At 49.2% G+C, this 27,916-nt stretch overlaps 1 protein-coding gene across 1 annotated transcript; it reads left to right on the forward strand.

Moving 5' to 3' along the window:
• Nucleotides 1-1,534: 1,534 nt before the first annotated feature.
• GLE1 (GLE1 RNA export mediator) lies at nt 1,535-27,612 on the forward strand. Its single transcript, XM_049774018.1, has 16 exons — nt 1,535-1,713; nt 6,141-6,326; nt 10,353-10,463; nt 14,760-14,908; nt 15,014-15,074; nt 15,205-15,459; nt 17,620-17,848; nt 18,057-18,169; nt 18,289-18,358; nt 18,869-19,011; nt 19,116-19,306; nt 20,022-20,151; nt 22,007-22,111; nt 23,830-23,912; nt 25,185-25,248; nt 27,337-27,612. Exons 1-16 carry the CDS (start codon nt 1,615-1,617, stop codon nt 27,403-27,405), a joined length of 2,058 nt encoding a protein of 685 aa, XP_049629975.1. The 5' UTR covers nt 1,535-1,614; the 3' UTR covers nt 27,406-27,612.
• The last annotated feature ends 304 nt before the right edge of the window (nt 27,613-27,916 follow it).

Here is a 27,916-nt window from a genome sequence, read left to right on the forward strand (position 1 = left end):
TTTTTTTTGCTCTTTACATTTTCCTCTATATAAAAAAACAACTCCTTACTAAAGATTTACTTCTGTACTAAACCACCCTGTTTTCATTCTAGTTGGTATATTGGCCTTCCAGGTGAAGTCCAGAACTCAGAGATTCCTCTTCTATCCTCACAGACAAGGGGGTCAAGAAATTCAGAAGAGATAGGACAGTGGGCATACATTTGTCTTGTATGCATATGATCAAGGTTAAATTCCCAGCACCACATGTTCCCTTGAGCCCCACCAGGAGTGATCCCTGAGCACATAACCACAATTAAACTCTGAGCACAGCCAAGTAGGTGTACACCCCTTTCTACCTCAAGACAGGAAGTACTACTAGCAGGTTTTGGGAATTCTGGGCTGTTGCGGTTTGAACTGGGGTTGGCTGTATGCGGCAAGCACTGATCTCCTATGCCAGTTCTCAGGCCTATTAGTATATTCACAAGATTGTGATACTAACACCCAGATAAATTTTTAGAATTTTCTATTACCCCAAACTGAAATCCATTCTCATTAGCATCCCCTCCCCAATTTCCTTCCTCTCTGTCTCCTGCAATCACTTAATATTAGGACATTTCACATGAGTGCAGTCATTTTCATAACCTTTTGGTAAGTATTGCTTTCACATAGCATGTTTACAGGGTCCATCAAGGGTTGTGATTTGTTTCCTGATTTGAATATTCCCTCACACTTAAAATCATATTGACCCATCATTCATCAGAGGAGCAACATTTGGGTTTCCATCTTTGTTTTGTTTTTGGGACACTCCCAGGGATACTCAGGGCTTACTTCTGGCTCTTGCACTCCAGCAAGTCTCCTGGCAGGGTTCAGATTGTGGTGCCAGGGAACAAACTGGGGTCAACTGGATTAGGACTCCGGCCTCCAAGAGTTAGACTCAATTTGTAGCACTTGCTCTCCAGGGTTCGGAATTGTTGGCTTAATGAATGCTCATAATAACTGAGGAGAGTTCACACCCCTCTTGTTCAGGTGCTCACACACACACAAACCTAGGTGTAGCCTGGCTGGAAATCTGGATTAGACATCAGTAGAGTGAGGAATCTGCTCAGAAATTTGCATTCGGGACCACAGAGGCATTAAAAACTATTTAGTTGGTCTGATCCCGGAGACTCCCCTGTCTCCATCAGCTGCCCCTTTCCCCATTTCTACCATCGAAGGATGAAAGCACCTTTTATCTCCACATCCTCAGTACACGGACGAACTGGGAGCTGGAGACAGCGGGTCGGGTAATTATTTGCATGTGCTCTGACCACTTCGGGTGTGGCCCAAAACACTCCCTTAAAAAAAAAAAAGAAAAAAACACGGGCGAACAAGTGCAACAAGTAGATTACAAGAGACAGTAGGCCCCACCTAGCTGCTACGGCTGCAAGCAGCCAGGGCACGGCGGCAGCGGCGGCATCGGCGCAGGCGCACTAGAGAGAGGCCGAGCAGGAGGCGTAACCAGGCAGCCGTTAGGGGCAGAGTCACATCCTCCGGGACCTGTGACCCGGAAGCGGAAGCGGGTTGCGAGCGACCACTTCCAGGGTCCGATTCGCAGCCCAGTTCGGTCACAAGCGGCCGCTCGCTGGGCTCTCCGCCATGCCGGCGGACGGGCGCTGCTGGGAGACTCTGCAGGCGCTGCGCCGCTCCGAGAAAGGCCGCCTGTGCTACCACCGCGACTGGCTGCTGCGGGGCGAGGTGCGTGGCCAGTGCCGGGAACCCCCGCGGGTCAGGTTGGAACTGGTCCCCTCTATTCTAGAGGTTGGGTGCTGCGGCCTGCACAGCCTCACTGTGTTTTGGGGGGTCACACCCCGCAGCGCTCAGGGCTTCCTCCTGGCTCTACGCTCCGAAATCGCTCCTGGCAGGCTCATTTGGGGGACCTGATGGGATGCCGGGATTCGAACCACCACCGTCCTTCTGCATGCAAAGCAAACAAATGCCCTACCTCCGTGCTATCTTTCAGGCCCCATGCCTCACTGTGTTTGTTTACAACAGGGACCGCTTTCATTTGGGGGACACACCCAGGGGTGGGGCTGGCGGTGCCGGGGATGCACACGCGTTTCCCCCAATAAGGGGAATCCCGGTCGGGTTCTTGCATTTCTGGGGCTACCCTCGAGTGCTCCTGGAATGCTTCTTTTGGTGATCTCAAGACCCAGCTGGTTCCGGGGATTACAGCCGGGTGGACCCTTAGCAAGGCAAGGTCCTTCCTTAGCCAGGTATTTCCTCTCCTGCCCAGGTCCTGTTCTTGTCTTTTATCCCCGTTTTGTTTTCTTTGGGGGCGCCTCAGTGCTTGGTGTTCCTCTGAGCTTAAGGCACTCCCGAGGTGGGCCAGCCTACCTACCGGTCACCACTTCTCTGTGTTCCTTACGGTGGGGTGACTCCTAGCAATACTTCTGACCATGTGATGCAAAGGGTAGGGGAAGGGGGTGACACACCAGGCCCAGGCAGGGTTCCTGCAGGCCCATGCATTGCTTTGTTTGCATGTTGTCTTTCATACCTTTATTAAAGGCTTTTAAGTCACTGTGGCGGGAAGATAGCTCAAGTTGGAGAGCATGTGACTAGCTTGTCCTGGGAAGTCACATAAACCAGTCTGTGTTCCTGTCTGATCCCCGGCAGTACATGGACCAAGAGATTGAGCCCTATGCACTGTCGTGGGCTCTATACAAGTCACATAAATTATTTTGAAAGTTGGGGACTGTAGGGATTGTACCAAGGTTTGTGACACTTGCTTTGGTGGCTGGAGAATCAGTACAGAGGGTTAGGTGCTTTTCCAGCCCATGTTGTATTAGTGGCATCCAATGTCATTTCCCCCAGCGCTCTGAACAGTGATTCTACTTTTATTTTGTTTTTGGGCCACACCAGGTGGTGCTCATCAGTTACTCCTGGCTCTGCGCTCAGAAATTGCTCCTGGCAGGTTTGGGGGCTATATGGGATGCTGGATATCGAACCTGTTCTCGTTCTCGTTCCAAAGCATGCACATAGAAGGCAAACGGCCCACTGCTGTGCTATCACTCTGGCCCCTCAAGAGTGATTTTTTTGTTTTGTTTTGTTTTGGGGCCACACCCGGTGACACTGAGCTCTGTGCTCAGAAATTGTTCCTGGCTTGGGGGAACCATATGGGATGTTGGGTGCGGTCCATCCTGGGTCAGCCTAAAGCAAGGCAAATGCCCTACCGCTGTGCTATAGCTCCAACTTCAAATAGTGATTTTTTTTTTTTTTTTTTTTTTTTTTGGTTTTTGGGCCACACCCGGCGGTGCTCAGGGGTTACTCCTGGCTGTCTGCTCAGAAATAGCTCCTGGCAGGCACAGGGGACCATATGGGACACCGGGATTTGAACCAACCACCTTAGGTCCTGGATCGGCTGCTTGCAAGGCAAACACCGCTGTGCTATCTCTCTGGGCCCAAATAGTGATTCTTAATAGAGATGAGGGCTAGGAGGACCAGTTTATAGTAGAAGGCTTGCCACAAATAGTGGGGGTGTGCACTTAGGGCAGAGAAGGCTCCACTATGAGCATGACAATTGGAAATGATCTCTCTGAACAAAAACTGGGTGTAGAAATGAGGGATATGCATGATACCCCTTTAGTAACAATACTGCAAACCATAAAGTCTAAAAGGAAAAAATAGTAAAATGAAACCTTAAAAGAAAAAAGAGTGCTGATTTCAGAGCCAGGAATAACTGCCAAGCATCCCCACATATGGCCCAAGAGCAAACAGTAAAGTGAAATGTATGATGCCTTCATGAAGTTTAGAATCTAAAAGAGGAAGAAAAGACACTTGCCTTAGGGGCCAGAGCGATAGCACAGAGGTAAGGCATCTACCTTGCACGTGGCCAACACAGGACGGACCCCAGTTCAAATCCTGGCATCCCTTATGGTCCCCCAAGCCTGCCATGACTTTTTTTTTTTTTTTTTTTTTTTGGTTTTTGGGCCACACCCGGTGACGCTCAGGGGTTACTCCTGGCTATGCGCTCAGAAGTCGCTCCTGGCTTGGGGGACCATATGGGACGCCGGGGGATCGAACCGCGGTCCGTCCTAGGCTAGCGCAGACAAGGCAGGCACCTTACCTCTAGCGCCACCGCCCGGCCCCGCCATGAGAGACTTCTAAGCGAAGATCCAGGAGTAACTCCTGAGCGCCACCAGGTGTGACCCAAAAACCAAAAAAATAAAAAGACACTTGCCTTGTTAACTGCCACTCTAGTCTCCTTCAGATATCCTATATCACTGCTATGTGCTGAGTATTTGGGGGGGTGTCACTCCTTAGTACTGTTGGGTGTGATGGAAACTCTTTACAAAAAAACGTTGGGGCTGGAGGGTAGCTCAGAAGTCTAGGGCACATGTCTTTTTTTTTTTGGGGGGGGGGGTCACACCTGGCGGCACTCAGGAGTTACTCCTGGCTTTGCACTCAGAAGTCACTCCTGCCAGGCTCGGGGTTCCATATGGGATGCCAGGATTCGATCCAGGGTTCGTCCTGTGTTGGCCACATGCAAGTAAACGCCTTACCACTTCATTGTCGCTCCGGCCTCCTAGGGCACTTGTCTTGTGTGTAAGGTCCTGAGTTAGTCACGACAAACAAGCCTCCATCCATCACTCCACAACTGCCCCGACCTTATATCTTCCCCAGAAGTGCTGGGTATTGGAAAATCACATAATTTTTTGAATGTTAAATTATAGGGGCTTTAGCCATAATAAAGCAGGTAGAATCACTGAGTTCAATCCCCAACATCTCATATGTTCCCTTGAACCCACCAGGAGTAATTTCTGATTGCAGAGCCAGGGATAAGCCCTGAACATCACTAGGTGGAGCCCAAAAACAGGTTTATTTCCTTCCTTTCTCTTTTTTTTTTTTTTTTTTTTTGGTTTTTGGTTTTTGGACCACACCCGTTTGATGCTCAGGGGTTACTCCTGGCTATGAACTCAGAAGTCGCTCCTGGCTTGGGGGGACCATATGGGATGCCGGGGGATCGAACCACGGTCCATCCTACACTAGCGCTTGCAAGGCAAACACCTTACCTCTAGCGCCACCTTCCCGGCCCCCCTTTCTCTTTTTTTTTAAGTGTGCTATGTCTTTTTTTTTTTTTTTTTAATCTGTAGAATCAGGAATCAAACTCCAGCCGAGCATTTACTTAAATTTAGGTCATTGTGAGTATATTAATTTGGGGAGGTACTTCATCCAGTGATGCTCAGAGGTTATTCCTAACTCTGCACTCAGGAATAACTCCTGGTGGTCCATGGGGGAACATTTGGGGTGCCAAGGATTCAATCCAGGTGAGCTTTCTGCAAAAGCAAGTGATCACAATCTGGTGGTGCCTGTGGACATATTTATATTTCTTCTTTTTTCACTTAAATATCAGTAGTTAAGGGTCCGGAGAGAGAGCACAGCAATAAGTTGTTTGCCTTGCAAGCAGCCAATCCAAGACAGATGGTGGTTCAAATCCTGGCATCTCACATGGTCCCCCAAGCCTGCCAGGAGTGATTTCTGACCACAAAGTATCCCCTGAGTGCCACTGGATTGGACCCAAAAACCAAATATATATATGTATAGGTAGTTACTAAGATTTGTAAGTTCATTTTTGTTTTCTCTGTGCCAGATCTGGAACCCAGGGTCTCACCTGTGGGAGGCATATAGAGCACATATATAGCCACAATTCTGTAGCCACATAGAATGTTGAAAGCTAGTTATCTACTGATTGTGTAGGTTACCCCAGAATTAAAATTTTTCTGATTCTGTGTTTGAAATGGCTTTCATCATCATTGCTTGTTTAGTTTTGTGTGGTTATTTAGTCTGATACTATGAGAAGATAATTGTTGGGGTCAGAGAGATGGTACTATGGTCAGGGCACTTCCCTTGCATGTGGCTGGCCCAGTTCCATCCCTGTATGCTGCCCTGCTTTCCACCAGAATTGATCCCTGAATGCAGAACCAGAAATAGCCCCTGAATACTACCTACTGGCTATAGCTCAGAAACAAGCAAAAGTTTAGATGCCATATGTTTTGCTTCATCTCTTGATATTTGGAGTCCTATTTACTGGTTTTGGTTTCCTTAGATTTCTAGTAGGGCGTAAAGTATATTTGATAAGGACAGAGTTGTTTCTGATTACTTAGCAGTCTGCCTCTGCTCCCCAGGATGTTCTGGGAGAATGTGTGTCCCTTCCCAGGCTCTCTTCATACTCTGGATGGGTGGTGGATCATGTGTTACCCTACACACAAGAGCGCCCACCTCCCTCGGAGGAGTCCGAGCAACCTTCCTGTGTCCCCACGTCTCCTGGAAGAAATGCTGCCATGTCCCCAGCAACTCCAGATGGAACCCAGGTAAGGAGGAAGGTTTTGGTCAGCCTGAGAGGGCTGGAATGGTGAAGTGTCCCACAAAGCCCTCCCCTAGGGAAGAATGCTTGGTGCACCCTGGTGCCAAGGTAGGGAATTTTTCTGCCTGCTCACTCAGGTTGAATCTTTGGTACCTGCAAGATATCTTCGCTGTTATCTTGGCTGGATATTTGTGAATCCAAGAACAGTCCCCAGAATGAGAAATTACTTCCCATCCCCTTGTCCCCTTTCGGGGGAAGACCTTTGAAATACTTATCCGCAGCAAATAATAATCCACACAGACCAGAACGATAGGGTTTAAAAGATCGGGCAAGGAGAGCCAAAGAATCCTCCTGCAGCCAGCAGCTTTTCACAGAAGGACCCCTAACTCCTGTCCCTCCAGCTATTTATTCCCAACTCCACAGCGCCCCACCTGGAAGGGTTAGGTGGGGCAAAAGTCACAGAACAATCCTAAGGAGACACTTTTATATACAATTCCAAGAATCATCTTATGGAAACTTTTTCATATGCTACAGGTACCCAATATGGTCCCTTGATCTCTACCAGGAGTGATCCCTGAGCGTGCCCCTTCACAAAAGTGGGCGGATGAGAATGCTGTGGTTCTAGCATCTACCCGCTTACCCTGTGTTCTTCCTAAGAAGACCCTTTTCTGGATATTTTTTTTTTTTTAAGAAAACACATCATGGGGCCCAGAGAGATAGCACAGCGGCATTTGCCTTGCAAGCAGCTGATCCAGGACCAAAGGTGGTTGGTTCGAATCCCGGTGTCCCACATGGTCCCCCGTGCCTGCCAGGAGCTATTTCTGAGCAGACAGCCAGGAGTAACCCCTGAGCAATGCCGGGTGTGGCCTAAAAACCAAAAAAAAAGAAAAAAAAAGAAAACACATCATGTATCTAATGTACTTGAATATGTTACATTTGTTTGTTTCCAGATGAGTGAGAGAAAAGAATAGAGGGGCTGGACCATATGTGGTGCCTGAGATTGAACCCTGATCAGCCACATGCAAGACAAATAACTTACACAGTTCTTTTTTTTTTTTTTTAACCTTACACAGTTCTATAGCTCAGCTCCTTCTATTATTTGTTTCTAATGGCAACATTGTTTTTCCTAAACCAGTTAAAAGAATTGGACATGCATCTTTTTTTTTTTTTTTTTTTTTGTGGTTTTTGGGTCACACCCGGCAGTGCTCAGGGGTTACTCCTGGCTCCATGCTCAGAAATTGCTCCTAGCAGGCACGGGGGACCATATGGGACGCTGGGATTCGAACCGATGACCTCTTGCATGAAAGGCAAACACCTTACCTCCATGCTATCTCTCCAGCCCCGGACATGCATCTTTTAGCTAGTCTTTTAACACATGGAAAACTCTTCACCACTATCTTTTTTTTTTTTTTTTTTTTTTTTTTTTGGTTTTTGGGTCACACCTGGCAGTGCTCGGGTTACTCCTGGCTTCACGCTCAGAAATCGCTCCTGGCAGGCTCGGGGGACCACATGGGTTGCCGGGATTCGAACCAATGACCTTCTGCATGAAAGACAAACGCCTTACCTCCATGCTATCTCTCCGGCCCCCACCACTATCTTTTTGAAGCAAATGAGCACTTGACTCCATTATTTCCTGGACAAGGACTGGAGCAATAGCACAATCAGGAGAGCATTTGCCTTGCACCCAGCTGACCCAGCATCCCATATGGTTTCCTGAGTCATAAAGGAGCCAGGAGTAACACCCCTGAACATTGCCGGGTATAGCCCCCCCCCCAAAAAAAAAAAAGAAAGGAAAAATATAAGAAAAAGGAAGAGAAGAAAGAGAATTAAAATAAAAGAAAAATTGGGGCCGGAGCGATGGCACAGCAGTAGGGGCATTTGTCTTGCACATGGCTGACCCAGGATGGACTGCGGTTCAATCCCTCAGTGACCTATACGGTCCCCCAAGCCAGGGGCGATATTTCTGAGCGTATAGCCAGTAGTAACCCCTAGGCGTCACCCGGTGTGGGCCCCCCCAAAAAAAGGAAAGAAAAGAAAGAATATATAGTGTGACTCCACCCCGGATTTACCTGTAACTACCTGCAAGAACCTGCCCATTTCTGGGAGGAGTCTTGGGCGGATATTACCTGTGACTACCTGCTAAGCCCTCCCAGAAATGGGAGGAGTCTAGGGAGATTATAAAGGTGTGGCCTCAGGGCCACAGGGAGGAATTTGCATTTACCTGGATGAGGGAATTGGCCAGCATGGAGGTTGGAGGTGACATGGATGAAAAAGCTAAGACGCAGGGCAAGCTAAGGATAGCATGCGTAAATGGTTAAGATTGACCACACAGGTGGTGGATAGGGCATGAATAAAGCTGATACTTCCTGAAGCCTGTCTGAGTGAGTCTGATTCCTATCACTCTCATGAACCTTCAGACCCGCTGGCTGAAGGGGGTTGCAGAGCCATGTGGCCTGGTCCCTCCATCCATTCACCATGCAAGCCCATCATAAGGGCTGTTTTTCTACAATATAGTAGCAAACATATTTGTGAAAATTATTTTTTCTCCAATGAAATCAGGAAGTTCAGTAAGCTCTTGTTAGCTGTTCATTCTGTTAAATTGTTGTATTCCTGGGCCCGGAGAGATAGCACAGCGACGAGATGCGGCGTTTGCCTTGCAAGCAGCCGATCCAGGACCAAAGGTGGTTGGTTCGAATCCCGGTGTCCCATATGGTCCCCCGTGCCCGCCAGGAGCTATTTCTGAGCAGACAGCCAGGAGTAACCCCTGAGCACTGCTGGGTGTGGCCCAAAAACCAAAAAAAAAAAAAAATAAAAAATAAATAAATTGTTGTATTCCTATAGGGATGACAGCATCAAACAAATGAAGTTGTCCAGAAATTCAAATTACTATTACTGATTCCGCAACTTTTACTATACTTTTAGTATACCCAGCTGCCAGGCCTCCCAAAAGAAGGAATATATGGGGGAAGGTGCCTGTACTTTCTTCATAAAGTCCTGGTGATATTAGCTCAGATACTGGAGTGCCTGAAGTTTGGTCAGATTAGTATCCCTGAAGAGAATTGTAGAGGGGTGACACAAGACAAGGCCATAGATAAAATAACGATTCTGGGTGATGGACGCATCAGTTGTGGCTTTGGCAGGGAAGGGCCATGGCCCACACTCTCCTCCCAAGATAGTTAGCTTTCTGTGGTGTGGCAGGCATACCCATGATTTTTCACAGCTTGGTTTACATCTCTTTAAAGAAAAGACTGAGTATAGAGCTGGCCTGGTACAAACATAATGATTGTGTTTGTGGGTGTGGTGTGGTTACAACTCCTTTTCTTTCTTTTTGGTTTTTATTGGCCATACCTGGTGACGCTCAGGGGTTACTCCTGGCTCTTCGCTCAGAAGTCGCTCCTGGCAGGCTCAAGGGACCATATGGGATGCTGGGATTCGAACCAGGATCCATCCTGTGCTGGACACTTGCAAGACTACGCCTTACTGTTGTGCTATTGCTCCTGCCCCCTCCCTCTTTTTTGCAAGGTGGGGAAAGGAAGGTGGGAGGAATTGGGCCACACCCAGTTACCCTGAGGACTCATGCTTGATGTGTTCAGTATATAGTTGCTGGAGATTCAATCCATGCCTCCTATATGCAAAGAATGTGCCTTAGCTCTTTGGTGTTGTGTTTGTTTGTTTGGACACTGCCCTTAGGTATCACCCCCAGCTGTCCTCAAAGGTTTATATGGAGACCTGGTCAGCTAGTCAGCTGTGTGCAAGGCAAGCTCCCTCTCCACTCTTCTATCTCTGCAGCCTCTTAGCTTAGAAACTTGGATTATGGGGCTGGAGAGATAGCACAGTGGTAGGTTGTTTTTGCTTTGCACGCAGCTGATTCAGGACAGATGGTGATTCGAATCCCGGCATCCCATCTGGTCCCCCGAGCCAGCTATGAGTGATTGGTGAGCGCAGAGCCAGGAGTAACTCCTGATCGCTGCTAGGTATAATTAAAACAAAAAATAAAAAGCTTGGTTTATGATTATTTTTTTTTCTTTACCAGGACAAACAAGAATCTCAGCCCATAGAATTGAAAGCACTTCATTCCAGCCGGGGGATGAAGGTAGAAGGCTGCATCCGAATGTACGAGCTGGTGCACAGAATGAGAGGAACAGTAAGTGATGTGAATCTGAGGGAGCCACGTCATCATGTGGAGGACCATGTTGGGTGCCTGCTGTGTACTCCTGCCTTCCTGCCACTCCCCATTCCAGGTGGGGTGTCAAGAGTGGGTGTCCGAAGTCCTGTCTGATCTCAGAGCCTTTGAGAAAGGGGCTTAGGTTCTGTGGCTTCTTTCCATTTACTTTCTCAAATGTTGTTTTTGTGTTGGGAGGGACCCTGTTTGCTTGTGTGATTGGAGGATCACAAGACACTGAGCCTTACCTTCTGGAGGGAGTGAAGGGCCTAACATGCGTTCTGGCCGCTCACATGTCAGACCTGGGTCCTGCCACGGGAGCCACACGCAGACTATTCCGGATGCTGCCCAGTCTTGGCATTAAAGGCCTAAAATTCAGTGCTGGGGGACCAGTGCTGCAGAGCCTTGGGATTCACAGTGCTGTGGGTAAGCCACCAAGAGCCTGCTGGGGATTGCTTAAGGAGCCGCACTGTGCTGGGAGTTGAACTCAGGGCCTTGCGCATAGCAGGCCTGTAACCCGCCTCTTTTAGACATTCAGGGAGTGCACACTTGACAGGGTGCGTGCCACTTATTATCTGGTTTTGATCTTCAGCACCCTCTATGGTCCCACAAGCCCATCAGTGATTCCTGAGTGCAGAGACTAGTAAACCCTGAGCATTGGCAGATGTGGCCAAAAAACAAAACAAGGCAAACTGAACGTTAATGTTTATATTGTTAAATTCTAAAGAATGTTAGGATCTATAGTTTGATTTTAGAATTCACTGTAACCCAGCTTTGCTGTGAACCTAAGTACAGCCAGGACAGGTTCAAGTTTTTTGGGGTTTTGGCTTTGGTTTTTTGGGGTTTTTTTGTCTTTTTGGGTCACACCCGGCAGTGCTCAGGGGTTACTCCTGTTTCTCTGCTCAGGCAGGCACAGGGGACCATATGGGATACCAGGATTCGAACCACTGTTGGTCCTGGGTCGGCCGCTTACAAGGCAAACGCCCTACTACTGTGCTATCTCTCCAGTCCCTGATAAGCTCAAGTTTTCAAAGGAATAAAGAATAGGGCAGAACAGCCAGTTTCAAAAACTTCTAGGGCATGTACCAATAAAGTTATGATAAATTAGCAACATCTGCGGGCCAGAGCGCTTGGCGCAGGGTGTGGCATCTGCCTTGCCCACGCTAGCCTAGGACTGACCGCAGTTCAATCCCCGGCCATCCCATATGGTCCCCAAGCCAGGAGCGATTTCTGAGCACATAGCCAGGAGTAACCCCTGAGCGTCCCCGGGTATGGCCCCAAAACAGAACAAAACAAAAAATTAGCAACACCTGGGGCCCTTTGAATGGACAAGGTCATGGTCACCCAGTGGGCACCTGAGCCCCTCTTCTTTTTTTTTTTTTTTTTTTTTTGGTGTTTCGTTTTTGGGTCACACCCGGCAGTGCTCAGGGATTATTCCTGGCTCCAGGCTCAGAAATTGCTCCTGGCAGGCACGGGGGACCATATGGCGCGCCGGGATATGAACCAATGACCTCCTGCATGAAAGGCAAACACCTTACCTCCATGCTATCTCTCCGGCCTCTGAGCCCCTCTTCTACTACTTCAGTTGACGCAGATCCCTAAAAACCACAGTATTCCACTCTTGATATCTACCCATGAAAAGGAAACACCCTAGACAAAAGCTAATCAACTTAAAGGTTGACTGTGATGGTTTGAAGCTTCTGTAGTCCTATAAAAGGAGCCTGAGAGCTCAGTAAGAGGTTTCGGCCTGGGGATGACCCCAGCATGCTGGTAAATAAACTCCCATGCCTTATTGCAGTGTTGTTCGTCTCCTGTGGTCTTTGTAGGATGGATCTCGAATCTGAGGTTAACTTTAGAAGTTAATGTCTTTTTTTATTTTATTTTGGGCCACACCTGGTGACGCTCAGGGGTTTCTAATCGTTCCTGGCCTGGGAGACCATATGGGACGAGGTGGGGGGTGGGGGGACTGGGATTGAACCACTGTCCATCCTGGGTCAGCTGCATGCAAGGCAGATGCCCTACTGCTGCACCATTGCTCCGGCCCCAAACTTAGTATCTTCTTCTTTTTTGGTTTTTGGGCCACACCCAGCGGTGCTCAGGGGTTCCTCCTGGCTGTCTGCTCAGAAATAGCTCCTGGCAGGTACGGGGGACCATATGGGACACCGGGATTCAAACCAACCACCTTTGGTCCTGGATCGACTGCTTGCAAGGCAAACGTTGCAGTGCTATCTCTCCGGGCCCCAACTTAGTATCTTCTTAAGAGGCTCTTTCGGGCTCTGTGGTCAGGGATCACTCCTGGCAGTGCTGGGAGAGCATATGTAGTGCCAGGTATTGAACTGGGTTTCACTGCATGCATGGCAAGTGTATTGATTTTTCTGATCCCAGAATAACTTTTTGTTTGTTTGTGGTGGTAGGGTCATACCCAGCAGTTCTCAGGACCATGGGTAGTGCTGGCAATCAAATCTGGTTCCCAGGAGGCCGTAGAGATAGCACATCGGTAGGGTATTTGCCCTGCTCATACGTGGCCGACTTGGGACAGACACCCAAGTTCGATTCCCAGCAAGGCAAACGTCCTACCGCTGTGCTATCTCTCCAGCCTGGCAGGGCTTGGGATGCTGGGATGGGGATAAAATCCAGGTTAGCCAACTGTAAAACAAGTGTCTTTGAGACTATACCCTCAGGCTCCAGAGACACATCTTGGAGAAAAGAGTGAAGTGGGAATGGGGGCACACTTGGCCATGCTCAGGGCTTACTCTTGGTTCTTCACTCAGGAATCATTACTCAGGGGACATACTTGATCCCAAGAATCAAACCCAGATCCGCCACATCTAATGCAGGTGCATTATTACTGCACTATTATACACTGCACTATTACTCCAACCCAGGATAACAGGTTTATGGGATTATACTAATTCTAAGAAGAGTTCTTCATAAAAATATGTGGGGGGAGGGGCATTTGCCTTCATGCAGCTGACCTGGGTTCAATTCCCAGCATCCCATATGGTTCCCCAGCCTGCCAGGAGTGGTTTCTGAGCGCAGAGCCAGGAGTAATCCCTGAGCACTGCTGGGTATGGCCCCAAAACAAAAACAAAACCAGGGTCCAGAGCAGTAGCACAACAGTAAGGCCTTTGCCTTGCATGTGGCCAACACAGGAGGAATCCTGGTTCAAATCCCGGCATCTCCATATGGTCCCCTGAGCCTGCCAGGAGCCACTTCTGAACCAGAGCCAGGAGTAACTACTGAGCGCAGCCAGGTGTGATTAATAAAAAGGGGGGGGGCCCTGGAGAGATAGCACAGCGGTGCTTGCCTTGCAAGCAGCCGATCCAGAACCTAAGGTGGTTGGTTCGAATCCCAGTGTCCCATATGGTCCCCGTGCCTGCCAGGAGCTATTTCTGAGCAGACAGCCAGGAGTAACCCCTGAGCACCGCCAGGTGTGACCCAAACCCCCCCCCAAAAAAAAAAAAAAACAAAAAAAAAAAACAAAACAGGTGAGGTGGGACACAGAGTTAAGGTGTTTGCCTTACATATGGCCGACTCTCATTCTATTCTGGTACCTGGTCCCCTGAGCACCTCTGGGTGTTGGCCCCCTTTCTGTGCCCCACAAAAAGGAATAATTTCCAGGGTTAAAGGTCAAAAGTGCAGCCTTCCTTGATCAATATTTTCTGTGCTGACATACCTAATCCCCACTTCTGCTGGAGAGACATGACCATACTGGCTGAACAGCTCAATTTACTGGTCAGGAAAGCTGATGCTGAAGCTCAGCACTAGCCTTGTGCCTGTGAGGCCCTGAGTTTGATTCCCAAATAAAAGTCAGCATGGGGGAGGGGTGGCAGAGAGAGAGAGCACAGCGGAAGGGCATTTGCATTGCACACAGCCGATCCAGGACAGATGATGGTTCGAATCTCAGTGCCCATATGGTCCTCCATCCCCCGTGCCTGCCCAGGACACACACACCCCCAGAAAAAATTTTCTAAAAATTCAGCACAGGGTCTGTAATGATAGCATAGTGATAAGGTATTTGCCTTGCACGTAGCCAACACAGGACAAACTCTGGTTCGAATCCCGGCATCCCATATGGTCCCACGAGCCTGCCAGGAGCGACTTCTGAGTGCAGAGCCATGAGTAACCCCTGAGCACCACTGGTGTTACCAAAAAAAAAAAGTCAGCACAAAGGCAGAGTTTGTGGCATGTGCAATAGTGTCTCCAGGCCTCCCGTGGTGGACTGAATGTGCACAAGGGGTTCTGGGTCCATGGAGCCTGATGGCAGCTACTTCCCAGGAAGGCCTGCGGCAGTGGCAGGAGGAGCAGGAGCGGAAGGTGCGCGCCCTGTCTGAGATGGCATCGGAGCAGCTTAAGCGCTTTGACGAGCACAAGGAGCTGATGCAACACAAAGAGTGCCAGGAACTGCGGGAGGTCATGGAGAAGAGGTGAGTATCCGGACACACCCTTGGGGCAGCCAGACGGCAGCGAAGAGTCTGGCTTACTGCTTGGAAAGCTTTGCCCTTAAGTTCAGAGGAACCATTTTCCTTTAGCTCCCGTGAAGCCCTGGGGCAGCAAGAGAAGCTGAAAGCAGAGCATCGCCACAGAGCCAAGGTCAGGGCATGTGAGAGGGGACGAGGGGCCAGTGTTTGTCCTGTGCCTCCACTGGGCTCTCCTGTGGAAGCAAATGGGGCAGGCCCAGGAGGCTGCAGCAGAGAGGAGGACATCACAGCCTTTTCTGCAGATTCTCAACCATAGGCTTCGAGAAGCAGAGCAGCAGCGCCTGAAGTTGGAGGAGCAGGAGCGACTTCGCAAGGAAGAGGCTGAGGGCCGCCTGCGCAGCCTCTACGCCCTGCAGGAGGAGCTCCTGCACCTCAACCAGCAGCTGGATGCCTTGGCCCAGCATCTGCACCTGCTCAAGGGGGATCCCGACACCTTCCGCACCCGTGGAAACCAACTGTGCAGCCACATCTCTGCCCTCATTCGTGGCTCCGGGGAGGTGAGGCCGGGCAGGGACAGCCCTGTCCCCTGGTTCCTGAAACCATCATAAAACAGACACACTTCTCTCCTAGGAGAGAGAGATGGTTACTCTCAGTATTGAAGGGCTTTTCTCTAAAAAGAGAAAGTATGTATAGTGTATGTTCTGTGTGTCACCTACACTTAAATTCAGAAACTTAACGTTGTACCATATTTATTTTTGGACCACATCCGCCAAGGCTGAGAAATTATTTCTGGGTCTGCATTCAGGAGTTACTCCTGGAGGTGCTCGGGGCACTCACTATACAGGTTGCTGGGGATTGTCCCTTAGTTGGCTGTGTGCAAGGCAAGCACCCTGCCTGCTGTACTGTCTCTCTAGTTCAATTGTAAATTTTTTTAAGTTCTTAAGTTGTAAAAATACTGGTGGGGCCTGTAAGATAGTACAGCAAGGAAGGTGCTTTCATTACGTGTGACTTGACCCTTGGTCCAAAGGTCACCGCAGAGGGTCCTCTGAGCCCCTGCCAATGGTGAGCCTGACCACACCTCAGAGTAAATACCCTGGTTAGGTATAGCAAAAATATTTCTTTTAAAAAATTCCATTTCAGGGGCCGGGCAGTGGCGCTAGAGGTAAGGTGCCTGCCTTGCCTGCGCTAACCTAGGATGGACCGCGGTTCGATCCCCTGGCATCCCATATGGTCCCCCAAGCCAGGAGCGACTTCTGAGCGCATAGCCAGGAGTAACCCCTGAGCGTCACCAGGTGTGGCCCAAAAACCAAAAAAAAAAAAAAAAAAAAAAATATTCCATTTCAGGGGCTGGAGAGATAGCATGGAGGTAAGGCGTTTGCCTTTCATGCAGAAGGTCGGTGGTTCGAATCCCGGCATCCTATATGGTTCCCGAGCCTGCCAGGAACGATTTCTGAGCGTAGAGCCATGAGTAGCCCCTGAGCGCTGCTGGGTGTGACCCAAACACAAAAAAAAATAATCCATTTCAGGGGCCAGACCGGTGGTGCAGCAGTAAGGACTGTGGTTCGATCCCCTGTCGTCCCATATGGTCCTCCAAGCCAGGAATGATTTCTGAGTGCAGAGCCAGGAGTAACCCCTGAGCATCACCGGGTGTGGGGCCCTCCCTAAAAAAAAATAAAGAGGGAAGTGAGGAAGAAAGGGCTCCATACAATACAGAGGAACAAAAGACAATACAAAGAATAGGCATAAAGGTGACCAATACACGCATAATATGCACTCTCACACACCACACACTAGGCCAAAATTTCAATCGAAATGGATCCAAAGATAACAAATGAAAAGGCTGGAATGGTTTAAAACACCAAAATATAATAGCCGGCAAACCAGGAGGAGAAGTTACTTCAAAATCACAAATTATGAGCCCGGAGAGATAGCACAGCGGTGTTTGCCTTGCAAGCAGCCGATTCAGGACCAAAGGTGGTTGGTTCGAATCCCGGTGTCCCAAAAAAAAAATCACAAATTATTCTTCCAAAAGTTAAGAAGAATATATCTCAAAAATAATTTCATGAGCATAATGATCATAGAAACTACTTCTTTTTTTCTTTTTTTCTTTTTTCTTTTTTTTGGGGGGTTTTTGGGCCACACCCGGCAGTGCTCAGGGATTACTCCTGGCTGTCTGCTTAGATTCAAATCCCGGCATTCCATATGCTTCCCTGAGCCTGCCAGGAACAATTTCTAAGTGCAGAGCCAGGAGTAACCCCTGAGTGCCATCAGGTATGACCCAAAAAACAAAACAATAGTGAAAAGTAAATCTATAATAATATGAGTAATGAAAAAGGAGCCCAAATGAAAAAGTAAAGATTTTTTTTGTTTTGAGGCCATTCCAAGCTATGCGAAGGACCTACTCCTGGCTCTGTCAAGTCGGGGATCACTTCTGACAGGCTTGGTTATCATATGGGATAGTAGGGATTAAGCCTCAGCCAGCCATATGCAGAGCACACACCCTCCCACTGTACTATTGTTCCAGCCCCTCAAATGTGTACATAATACTATGGATGTGGAGGTCAGCCAGTATTGTTCATATGTGTCTGTGGACCATGGTTACTGCACACACCGCCCTTTCCAGTCTGCAAACTGATGCAGTCTTGTGTGCTGTGCGGCTCCAATCCCTGCAGTGACTGGGCAATGACTTCTAAGCTCTGCCTCTGTCATTCTGACAGAATCGCTCTCCCACAGCAGAGGACCAGGCTGTGGCAGAGAAAGCGCTCCAGGAGATGCGCGACCTCCTTGCCAACCTGCAGCAGGAGGTGGCCACGGCAAATGAAGAAAAGCGGCGGCAGGAAGAAGCGGCCCGGGTGAAGACTCAGGAATCTCACACACAGAAGACGCCTGAGGTCCACAAGGACTTGCCAGCTCCCTGCCAGGGCTCCAGAGGGAAACAGAATGAAGGTGGGTTTAGACACGTCCACTGCGCAGGCTCTGAGTTTGATTTGAGTGTGAAATGCTGCAGTAACGTGGGGAACCCCAGGTGCAACTAGGAGTTGGATCCACTCCTATATATAGTAGGTGTCCTAGGCAGTTGTCACCTGATCCTGGTGGGTGCTTTGGCCAGGCCTCGTTTTGCACTGGCTCTCAGGCCTCCCCTTTGGTTGTTCAGATCTACAGGTGAAGGTCCGGGATAGCACCATGCAGTGGTACCAGCAGCTGCAAGACGCAGCCAACCAGTGCATGTTGGCCTTTGATGGCCTCACCAACGGCAAAGACAGTCAGGTGGGTGGGGCCACAACTGGCCACTTGAGTGCCCAGGCATGCGGCCTGTCTGTTCCTTCCTGCCCGTATCCAGCAGCCTTTTGAAATCTTGTCTGTCTGGCTTCTGTTCTGTCTGGCAGACCAAGAAGATAAAGATGAACCTCCAGAAGGCAGCCACCATCCCCGTAAGCCAAATCTCCACCATCGCAGGTGGGCAGCCCCTTTCTTCCTGGTATTCTTTGTGTTTAGGTTTGGACCACACCTAGCAGTGCTCAGAGCTTACTCTTAGTTTCATTCCGAATGGGGTTTAGGGTTCCAGGGATTGAATCTAGGTCAGCTGCATACAAGACATGTGCCCTTGTACTCCCCCCCCCCTTTTCTCTCTCGCCCCCTCTTTCACCCCTTCTCTCGCCCCTAGAGTTTTTTCTTAGAGGTACTAGACTCATTCATATCACACATATCTCATATGGTCTGGGATGCTTCCCGGCTGATCATCTCTGTCCTGTGGCAATTTCCTATTGGTTTATCTTTTAAATATTACCATTTCCGACCTGCTTTCTGAATCTCCCACAGTGACTGTTTGATTGTCATATTTGTAGCCAGCATTGTTTGGGCTTTCGGCTTAGACATTCAGAGGTGCCACTGTGGAATTCCTCTAGAGACAATGGTAGGTAGTGTTGAAGCACAAGCTCACTCTCTTTCTCTTTCTGTGATGCCCAGGCTCGAAGCTGAAAGAGATCTTCGACAGGATTCACAACCTGCTGTCTGGCAAACCTGTTTATTCCGGGGGCCACTCTGTATCGGTCACTCATACCCCCCAGGGACTGGACTTTGTCCAGTACAAGCTAGCAGAGAAGTTTGTGGTGAGGACACTGGTTGCCGGAGATGGGGAGGAGAGGCTGGGACCAGCCTTTTCTCTCCTCAGTGTGAACCTCACCCAGAATCCCCACCCCACTGTTGCTCCTAGAAACAAGGAGAAGAGGAAGTGGCCTCCCACCATGAAGCTGCCTTCCCCATCGCCGTGGTGGCTTCTGGGATCTGGGAGCTCCACCCCAGGGTGGGAGACCTCATTCTCGCTCATCTGCACAAGAAGTGTCCTTACTCAGTCCCATTCTACCCAGCTTTCAAAGAAGGGATGGCTCTTGAGGACTATCAGAGGTACCGGCTTTTCCTCCTCACGCCCAGCCTCAGAGTCTAGACAAACTGGACAGCTCTGGGCTGTATGCACTTGGTCCCCAGTAGTCCAGGGTCTTATCCCTGATTTGGGGGTGAATCATCTGAACTCTGTGAGCGTCAATTTCCTTTATTAGTAAAGGGAATGCAGGTTCCGTACAATAGCGCAGCAAGTGAAGAACTTGCCTTGTATGCTATTGACTTGGGTTCAGTCCTCAGCACCCCATGTGGTTCCCTGAGTCCCACCAGGTATGGTCTCTGAATCAATAAAATAGAATCTCTGGAGAAAGAAGAAAAATGTCAGCTATAGGGCAGGCAAGGACAGGGGAGGGCAGAAGGGAACTTGGAGTTATTGGTGGTGGCAGGTGTGCACTGGGGAAGAGATAGGTTTTGGATATTGGCTGAACGAAACTCACTCATGAACAACCTTGTAACTATCTCACAGTTCAAATAATGAATTAGTTAAGGGGCCGGAGCAATCGCACAGCAATAGGGATGACCTGGGTTTGATCCCCTGCATTCCATATGGTCCCCTGAGCCTGCCAGATAGATAGACAGACAGACAGACACAGTATCTGGCAACCAGGGATATATGTAGGTCAGTGGCGGCCTGTCATGTCAGAGACCCTGGTTTCAAATCACATCACCTCTGATTTGATACCTTCATACAGCTTTGACATTGCTTTTTTTTCCCCTTCAGGAGTCTTGGTTACCAGGTTAAAGATTCCAAAGTGGAGCAGCAGGACAACTTCCTGAAGCGCATGTCGGGTATGATGCGCCTCTATGCTGCCATCATTCAGCTCCGGTGGCCATACGGGAACCAACAGGAGGTAGGAGACTTCTGCAGATACTCAGCAGAGCTCAGGGCTGAGTGACAGCATAGCAGGGAGGGCTTTTGCCTGACATATGGCTCACCTGGGACCACATATGGTCCCCTTAGTGATTCCTGAGTCCAGAGCCTGGAGTAAGCCTCTGAATGTCACTGAATGTGACCCAAAAACTATAGGAATAAAAATAAACCCTCAGGTTCGAGTCCAATTTACTCTGTGGGCACAGTTCTTTCCTGAGCAGAGTCCATAATGCTTCACCATGTTTTCCTTTGTGGTTTGGGAGCCCTACCTAGTGGTGCTCAGGGGCTACTCCTCAGCCCAGCCCACTTCTGGGGATAGTTCCTGGTACTGCTCATGGGACCATATGGGACCAGGTCTCAACCTTGCAGGGTTCCCACATGCTGGATCATGTGTTCCAGCTTTTTGAGCCATCTGCCCAGCACTGCTCTGAATATTACAAAAAGTTTGAGGGATCTGAAGGCAGGGTGCTTGCCTTGCATGCAGACAACCTAGGTTTAATCCCAGGCACCCCATATATTGCCTAAAAGTGATTCCTTAGCACAGAACCACTGGAGGGTGTGGCCCAAAAAACAGAAAGTAAAAGCAGTTGAATTTAATCACTAGAAAACTTGGAAATCAGGGTCTGGAGAGATAGCATGGGACTAAGGCATTTGCCTTTCATCCAAAATGACGGTGGTTCGAATCCCGGCATCCCATATGGTCCCCAGTGCCTGCCAGGGGCAATTCCTAAGCATAGAGCCAGGAGAAAACCCTGAGCACTGTCAGGTGTGACCCAAAAAACAAAAATAAATTTAAAAAAAAAAAAGAAAGAAAACTTGGAAATTGTTAAACCAAAAACTAGAAGAGAAATGAGGGAAAAAATTGTCTGTTAGCTGGTTGGTGGGTGCCTTAGAGGCTCAGTCACATCCTTTCTAGAGACTTTTAACTCATTGTGAGTCTAGCCCCTGTGAGGACAGAGCGGTCAGGGTTTAAGCCCAGTCCTGGCTGAAGGAGAACTGATAACAGGATGGGAAGTCGATTCTTGGAGCCTTGCAGGGAAGACCTATGTGGTGATTGGGTCCATCCAGGAGGAAGTGAGCCATTGGGCACCTGCTCCTTCCCAGGCTCTGTGCAAAAGGAGCCACGAACGATAAATACAATAACTGCCGAAATGACTTGCCTTGGGACAGCCCCGAAACTGAGACACTTCCAGAGGGGTCAGAGGAAAGTTGTGTGGCAGCCAACCTCTCAGAACACTTGAGGCTGGTATATTTGCTGAGTTAGAGAGGGTGCAACAAGTTCAGAGCACAGGCTTTGCATGCAAAAGACTCAGGTTGGATCCCTAGCAACACTGGAGTGACTTTTGAGCACTGAATCAGATGGGCACCAACTAGATGTGACCTTCACATCACAACCAAACAGTTGATTTTATATGTGCGTTTTCTTTTGTTTATTTTGGGCCATACTCAGCAGTGTTCAGGCTTACACCTGGCTCTGCATTCAGAGATCTTTCCTTATTGGGCTGGAGGCACCACATGGTGCTGGGGATCAAACCCTTGTCTGCTTTATGTAAGGCAAGTACTATCTCTCTGTCCTTCTGGTATCATATGGTATGTGCTTGGAGTTAGGTGATCTGGGGCTACTGGGTGATTGTTGGGCGTTTCACTCACAGTAAAATTATTATCAGGAGTTGGAAAGATAGTAGGACAGCGGGTAGGGGGTCTTTCCTTGCATGCTGCCAGCCCCACAAATGAAGCAGAGCCTGCCAAGAGGGATCCCTGAGCATAGCCAGGCGTAACTTCCCCAACCACCACCAAGAAATGCTGTCAGGATGACCACGCCTCTCTCCTTCCAGACGCACCCTCACGGCTTAAATCAGGGCTGGCGCTGGTTGGCACAGATCTTGAACATGGAGCCACTGTCTGATGTGACCGCCACCCTTCTCTATGACTTCTTGGAGGTACGTGATGCGTTAGCACGCATGCCAGTGTTTGAAGTGGCCATGTCTGTGCCATAGGCGGGCAAGTATATGGAAGTCGGGGTACCTGAGTCACAGCGTTTTGGCCTGTTGCCACCATTAGACCTGAGGCTAATCCAGCTTTTGAGTTTTTCCACACACTGCTTGCTTTCTCAGGGCTTCACTCTATAGGAAGCCACAAACTTGACACCCCCACCCAGAGCAATATAGAGAAAGGAAGTTTGGTTTTGGACATGAGCTCCCTGAGCCAAGGCAAAGATGGGCTGATGCGTCTCTCAGCGCCTGGCACTAGGTCTCAATCCACTCTCTCCAGGTACAGTCACTTTCATGTCTCTCCACTGAAAGTAGCCCCCCAAATGTCAGCCCCACGCCCTCCTTTTCTCCATGCTGGTGGACTTCTGTCATCCTGGGCTCTGTCATCCAGACCCAGAGTGGTGCAGTTGGTGTCCTACCATTGTGACTCCTAAATCCCAAAGGAAGAAATGGACTATGTGGATCAGTTGTCTCTTCCTTCCAAAAGGTTCCATAAACAGCTTTAGCTGATGCCTACAAGGCCAGTATGCCTACAAGGTCAGTATGTGAAAGTAAGACTTTATGGAAAGGGGAGACTTCTTGTGATTGGAGCCGAACAGGACACTTGCCTTATATGCAGCCCACCTGGGTTTGATCCCGGACACCCCACATGGTTCCCTGAGTACAACCAGAAGTTATCCCTGAATGCAGAGCCAGGGGTAAGCCCTGAGCTTTGCTGGCTGTAGCTAAAAAGAAAAACAAATAAAAGATACATGGTAATTTTGGCTGGGGATATGGCTCAAATGTTTGATCACTAGCACTGCAGAAAAGTAGAGATGGTTCTCTTTACTTTTGTTATTGTTTGTTTGTTTGTTTTTGGGCCACACCTGTTCTGCACTCGGGAGATTGCTCCTGGTGGTGCTTGGGAGACTTTTTTGGTTTTTGGGCCACACTCAGCGGTGCTCAGGGGTTACTCCTGGCTATCTCTCAGAAATAGCTCCTGGCAGGCACGGGGGACTATATGGGACACTGGGACTTGAACCAACCACCTTAGGTCCTGGACTGGCTACTTGCAAGGCAAATGCCGCTGTGCTATCTCTCCGGGCCCTTATTTTTATATTTTTGGATTTTTTTTTTTGTTTTGGGGTGATTCGGCAGCGCAGAGGGGTTACTCCTGGCTTTATGCTCAGAATTGGCTCCTGGCAGGCTTGGGGGAGACCATATGGGATGCCGGGATTCAAACCACCCTCCTTCTACATGCAATGCAAACACCCTATCTTCATGCTATCCCTCCAGCCCCCTTGTGTTTTTATAATTGTTGTTGCACAATGTGGAGCCAACATTTACAGGCATGGGCAAACCAGAGAACTTGATTTGATTCTGTATCTTGGTCTGGGTCTGAATCTCAATCTTCTAGATTATTAGGTTTGATTTGCATTTTCTGGCTTTCTGAAACATCAGCTGCTGGCAGTTTAATGAAAGTATTGGTGGAAACAAAAAAATGCTTTAGAAGAAAAGTGGATTTTTTTTTCCCCATCATTTTTCTTTCTTTTTCTTTTCTTTTGTTATTGGCTAGTGAAATAGCACTGTGTCTGAGTTCTTAGTGGGTGTGGAAGGCCTTAGGCCGCTGCTTTCCAACCCTGTGTGCACAGGTGAATCTTCTCCAATGACTGTGCCCGTTTCTCTAGGTGTGTGGGAATGCCCTGATGAGGCAGTATCAGCTCCAGTTCTGGAAGATGATCCTTCTCATCAAAGAGGAGTACTTCCCCAGGTATGGGCCCCAAGAGCCAACTCCAGGGCATGCATTAGTTGAGCTCATGACATCAGATATCCCTGGGTGCTGTTCCATGCCAGTTAAGGTCCTCACATCTATGTATCTGTGTCTTTTGGGCTCCTGCAGGAATCACACTCAAATGAGTCGTGTGTGTGTGTGTGTGTGTGTGTGTGTGTGTGTGTGTGTGTGTGTGTGTGTGTGTGTGTGTTATAACACACAGCACAGTGTTCAGGGGTTATTCCTGGCTCTGCACTCAGGTGGTGGTGCTTAGAGGACCATATGGGATACCCAGGACCAAATCCTGGTTGGGCTTGTCAAGCCAAGTACCCTGCCCACTGTACTATCTCTCTGGCCCTCTAATGAGTTTTTTTAAGCTGTGTTGGTGAATGAAACATGAAGTTGGGAACATCTTTGACTCCCGAGATGTATTTGGTTTTAGGGATTTTTAGCTGTGGTGGGAGATCAAGCCTCAGTCTTCCACAGACATTGAGCCTTCGCATTTTAAGCTTTTTTTCTTCCTGAACTCCCCTCACATGCTCTGGAGTCATGATTATCGGTAGTTCCAAAAGCAGGTGAGGCATCTGGCCCCTCCTTGATGAATTGTTGCTCACCCATGATAGAAAACTGTTCTGGGCCTGAATGACAGTATGGCTAGGGCATTTGCTTTGTACACGCAACTGACAAGGGTTCTGTCTCCCATCTCCAGCATCTCATATGGTCCCCCAAGCACCACCAAGAGTATTTAATAATTAAATTAAATAAATAATTAAATTTGGGGGGAGGGTTATACCCAGTGATGCTTAAGAGTTGGAGTGCAGAGCCCAGAGGAACTCCTAAGCATTACCGGGATTAACCCTCCCCCCCCCCAAAAAAAAAAAAAAGGAAAGAAAACTGTTCTATTCACATGCCAGGGGCTTCTTGACCTCAGTGCACCGTCATTCATATGGGGACTGAGCACACCTGTGCTGGCAGCCACACCCTCTGACGGCAGAGAGCAGTGCTCTCTGCTCCTTTGGGAGGGGAAGGGCCCCACCCTCAGAACTTTGAGGCTACTCCCAGTCCTGTGCTAAGTGACCATGCAGGGCTGGGGATCCAGTCTGCGCCCTCTTCCATGCTTCCACGCGCTTCTCCTAGACCTCGTGATTGAAAAACAGGTTGAGGCTCTTGGCAGGGAGACAGATCTTAGTGAGTCAGGGAGTCCCCACTCCCAGTGGGCTGTGTGCCCGACCGACACCAGCCAATGCTACCAGCTCTGCTTTCTCTCCCTAGGATTGAAGCCATCACCAGCCCGGGGCAGATGGGCTCCTTCATTCGCCTCAAGCAGTTCTTGGAGGTGAGAACTGTTCCGTGTGGCTTCGGCTGCTGTGTCTGACAGGCATCTTTTTGTTGACTCCCGACTTTATCTCCATTTCTCCAAACCTTCCTGTGCTCCCCTTTTCGGCTTCTTCCTCTCTGTCATCTTTTACTCCCTTTGTGGAAGCTATATCAAAAGAGGAACAAATCTGGGGCCACAGCTGTGTGTTCTTTTTGAATTTGGAGCCATATCTAGCAATGCTCAGAGACTACTTCTGGCTCAGCATTTGGGAGTAGCTCCTGTTGGTGATTGGAGGAGCATGTCCCTGGAGCTTAACCTGAACCTCGTGTTAGCAAAGCATGCATTCCATGCTTCCATGCATTTCAGCCCAAAATTTACTTGGTTGCTTTTTTTTTTTTTTTTTTTTTTTTTGGTTTCTGAGCCACACCCAGGGGTTCCTCCTGGCTATGCTCTCAGAAATCGCTCCTGTCTTGGGGGGACCATATGGGACGCCAGGGTATCAAAGCACGGTCTGTCCTAGGTTAGCAGTGTGCAAGGCAGACGCCCTACCACTTGCGCCACAACTCTGGCCCCTCAGGGCTTATTTTTGGCTCTGCATTCCAGAATCATTCCTGGCAGTGCTCAGAACATATGGAATGATTAGAAAAAGAAAAAGAACATATGGGATGCTAGGAATTGAACTTGTTTTTACCACATGCAAGGCAAGCACCCTGCCTGCTGTATTATCACACCTGCCCTCATTTTTATTTCTTTGGTGAAGGTATTGAGGCTTCCATTGCAGTGCTCAGGGATCCAGGGGCTACTCTTGGCACTTGTTGGAGGCCATCAGGGCTATCTTCTGCAGCACTTAGTCCATGTGGTGCAGAGCAGTGACCTAGTGCAGCCTGAGCATGCCCCACATCTGCACTTCATCCTGCTGGATCCTCTACCAGTCTCAGGCCTGAGTAGTGGGTATAGGACATGGACACTTTGCTCCCTCAACATTTGACAGTGTTCAAGCCAAACTCCTTCCACCTCACGTGCCAGAAGGGTTTCGGAGGAATGATTGGAGGATTTGGGCACTGGCCATCTGCCGGGCAGCCTCCTGGCTTGCACTTTGCATCAGCAACCCACATGGGCCAACAGTGTTGAGAGACCAGCTTGGTCACAAGGGCAACTGCAGTAAATGATGGTCCCATCTGCTGCTACTGCATGGCAGGCCAACAGGATGTATAGATAGGAGCAAAAGTCCTCCACATCACCTTTGCCTGGTTTTGTTTGGTGGTCACACCCAGCAGTGCTCAGGGCCCTGCACTCAGATCACTCCTGGTGGGGCTCAGGAACCACATGAAGTCCCAAATATCAAACCCAGGTTGGCAGAGTGTAAAACAGGAATCTGCCTGCTGTCCTCTCTGACCCAGCCCTTTGCCTTCTGTGTTAAAAATGCTTACTGTAGGGCCAGAGAGATAGCATGGAGGTAGGCCGTTGGCCTTGTATGCAGAAGGACTATGGTTCGAATTCCGGCATCCCATAGGGTCCCCCTAGCCTGCCAGGAGCGATTATTTTTTTTTTTTTTTGGTTTTTGGGTCACACCCAGCAGTGCTCAGGGGTCACTCCTGGCTGTCTGCTCAGAAATAGCTCCTGGCAGGCACGGGGGACCATATGGGACACCGGGATTCGAACCAACCGCCTTTGGTCCTGGATCGGCTTCTTGCAAGGCAAACGCCGCTGTGCTATTTCTCTGGGCCCAACGATTTCTTTTTTTTTTTTTTTTTTTTTGGTTTTTGGGCCACACCCAGCAGTGCTCAGGGGTTACTCCTGGCTGTCTGCTCAGAAATAGCTCCTGGCAGGCACGGGGGACCATATGGGATGCCGGGATTTGGTCCTGGATCGGCTGTTTGCAAGGCAAACGCTGCTGTGCTATCTCTCCGGGCCCCCAGGAGCAATTTTTGAGCATAGAGCCAGGAGTAACCCCTGAGTGCTGCCGGGTGTGACCCCCCCAAAAAAAGAAGAAAAAGAAATGCTTGCTGTGTCTCGGTGTCTTCTGTGCCTCAGTCTTTATGTCTTAGCTACTGTCTACAGTGTTGCTAGGAAAAAGTCACTGTCTGCTTCTCTCTCCCTTACCAGAAATGTTTGCAGAACAGGGAGGTGCCCGTCCCCAAAGGCTTCCTGACTTCTTCCTTCTGGCGTTCCTGATGCCGCCCGTCGCCAGCTGCCGCCCCAGTCCACCACCACATGATGCAGAGGCAATAAAAGGCCCAGAACTGGCTGCCGCAGAAGGAGTCTGTCCAGTGTAGATTCCTACCAATGTGTATTTTTCTACATTTGTAACTTGTGATGTGGGATCACAGAATATAGTGGTCCTGAACATATGTGATAGCCCCTCTCAGGATCTGTGTGACAGACAGACAAGAGTTTCGCCTTCCTATTTCCCACTTCCACAGAAACCACGAGTAGCTCTGAGCCTGCCCCGTGCTTATTCTGGACACCATTCTCCTGTCACAGCCTCCCCTCTTGCAGAAAGCAGCTCGTGAGCTGAACTGCTATGCCCGCTTCCCTTCCTCATGATGCCCCAGCAGATTCAAATGGGCTCCCAGAAAAGGAGGCTTCTGAGAGCCCATCATGTTTTACCCTAACCCTCCTGGGTGCTAATGCACCTGTATGGGCTTGGACTCTGAGTCTAGCCCCACACCTGTGGCCTCTCTTC

This window comes from Suncus etruscus, chromosome 5, assembly GCF_024139225.1.
Source record: "Suncus etruscus isolate mSunEtr1 chromosome 5, mSunEtr1.pri.cur, whole genome shotgun sequence".
Classification (NCBI taxonomy): Eukaryota; Metazoa; Chordata; class Mammalia; order Eulipotyphla; family Soricidae; genus Suncus; species Suncus etruscus.

Excerpts from the sequence above, each read along its gene's own strand:
- GLE1 (XM_049774018.1), top strand. The coding sequence starts at position 1,615 with ATGCCGGCGGACGGGCGCTGCTGGGAGACTCTGCAGGCGCTGCGCCGC. Across the intron at positions 1,714-6,140 it reads ACTGGCTGCTGCGGGGCGAG|GATGTTCTGGGAGAATGTGT; the intron begins GTGCGTGGCCAG and ends TCTGCTCCCCAG. Across the intron at positions 15,075-15,204 it reads AGCATCGCCACAGAGCCAAG|ATTCTCAACCATAGGCTTCG; the intron begins GTCAGGGCATGT and ends CCTTTTCTGCAG.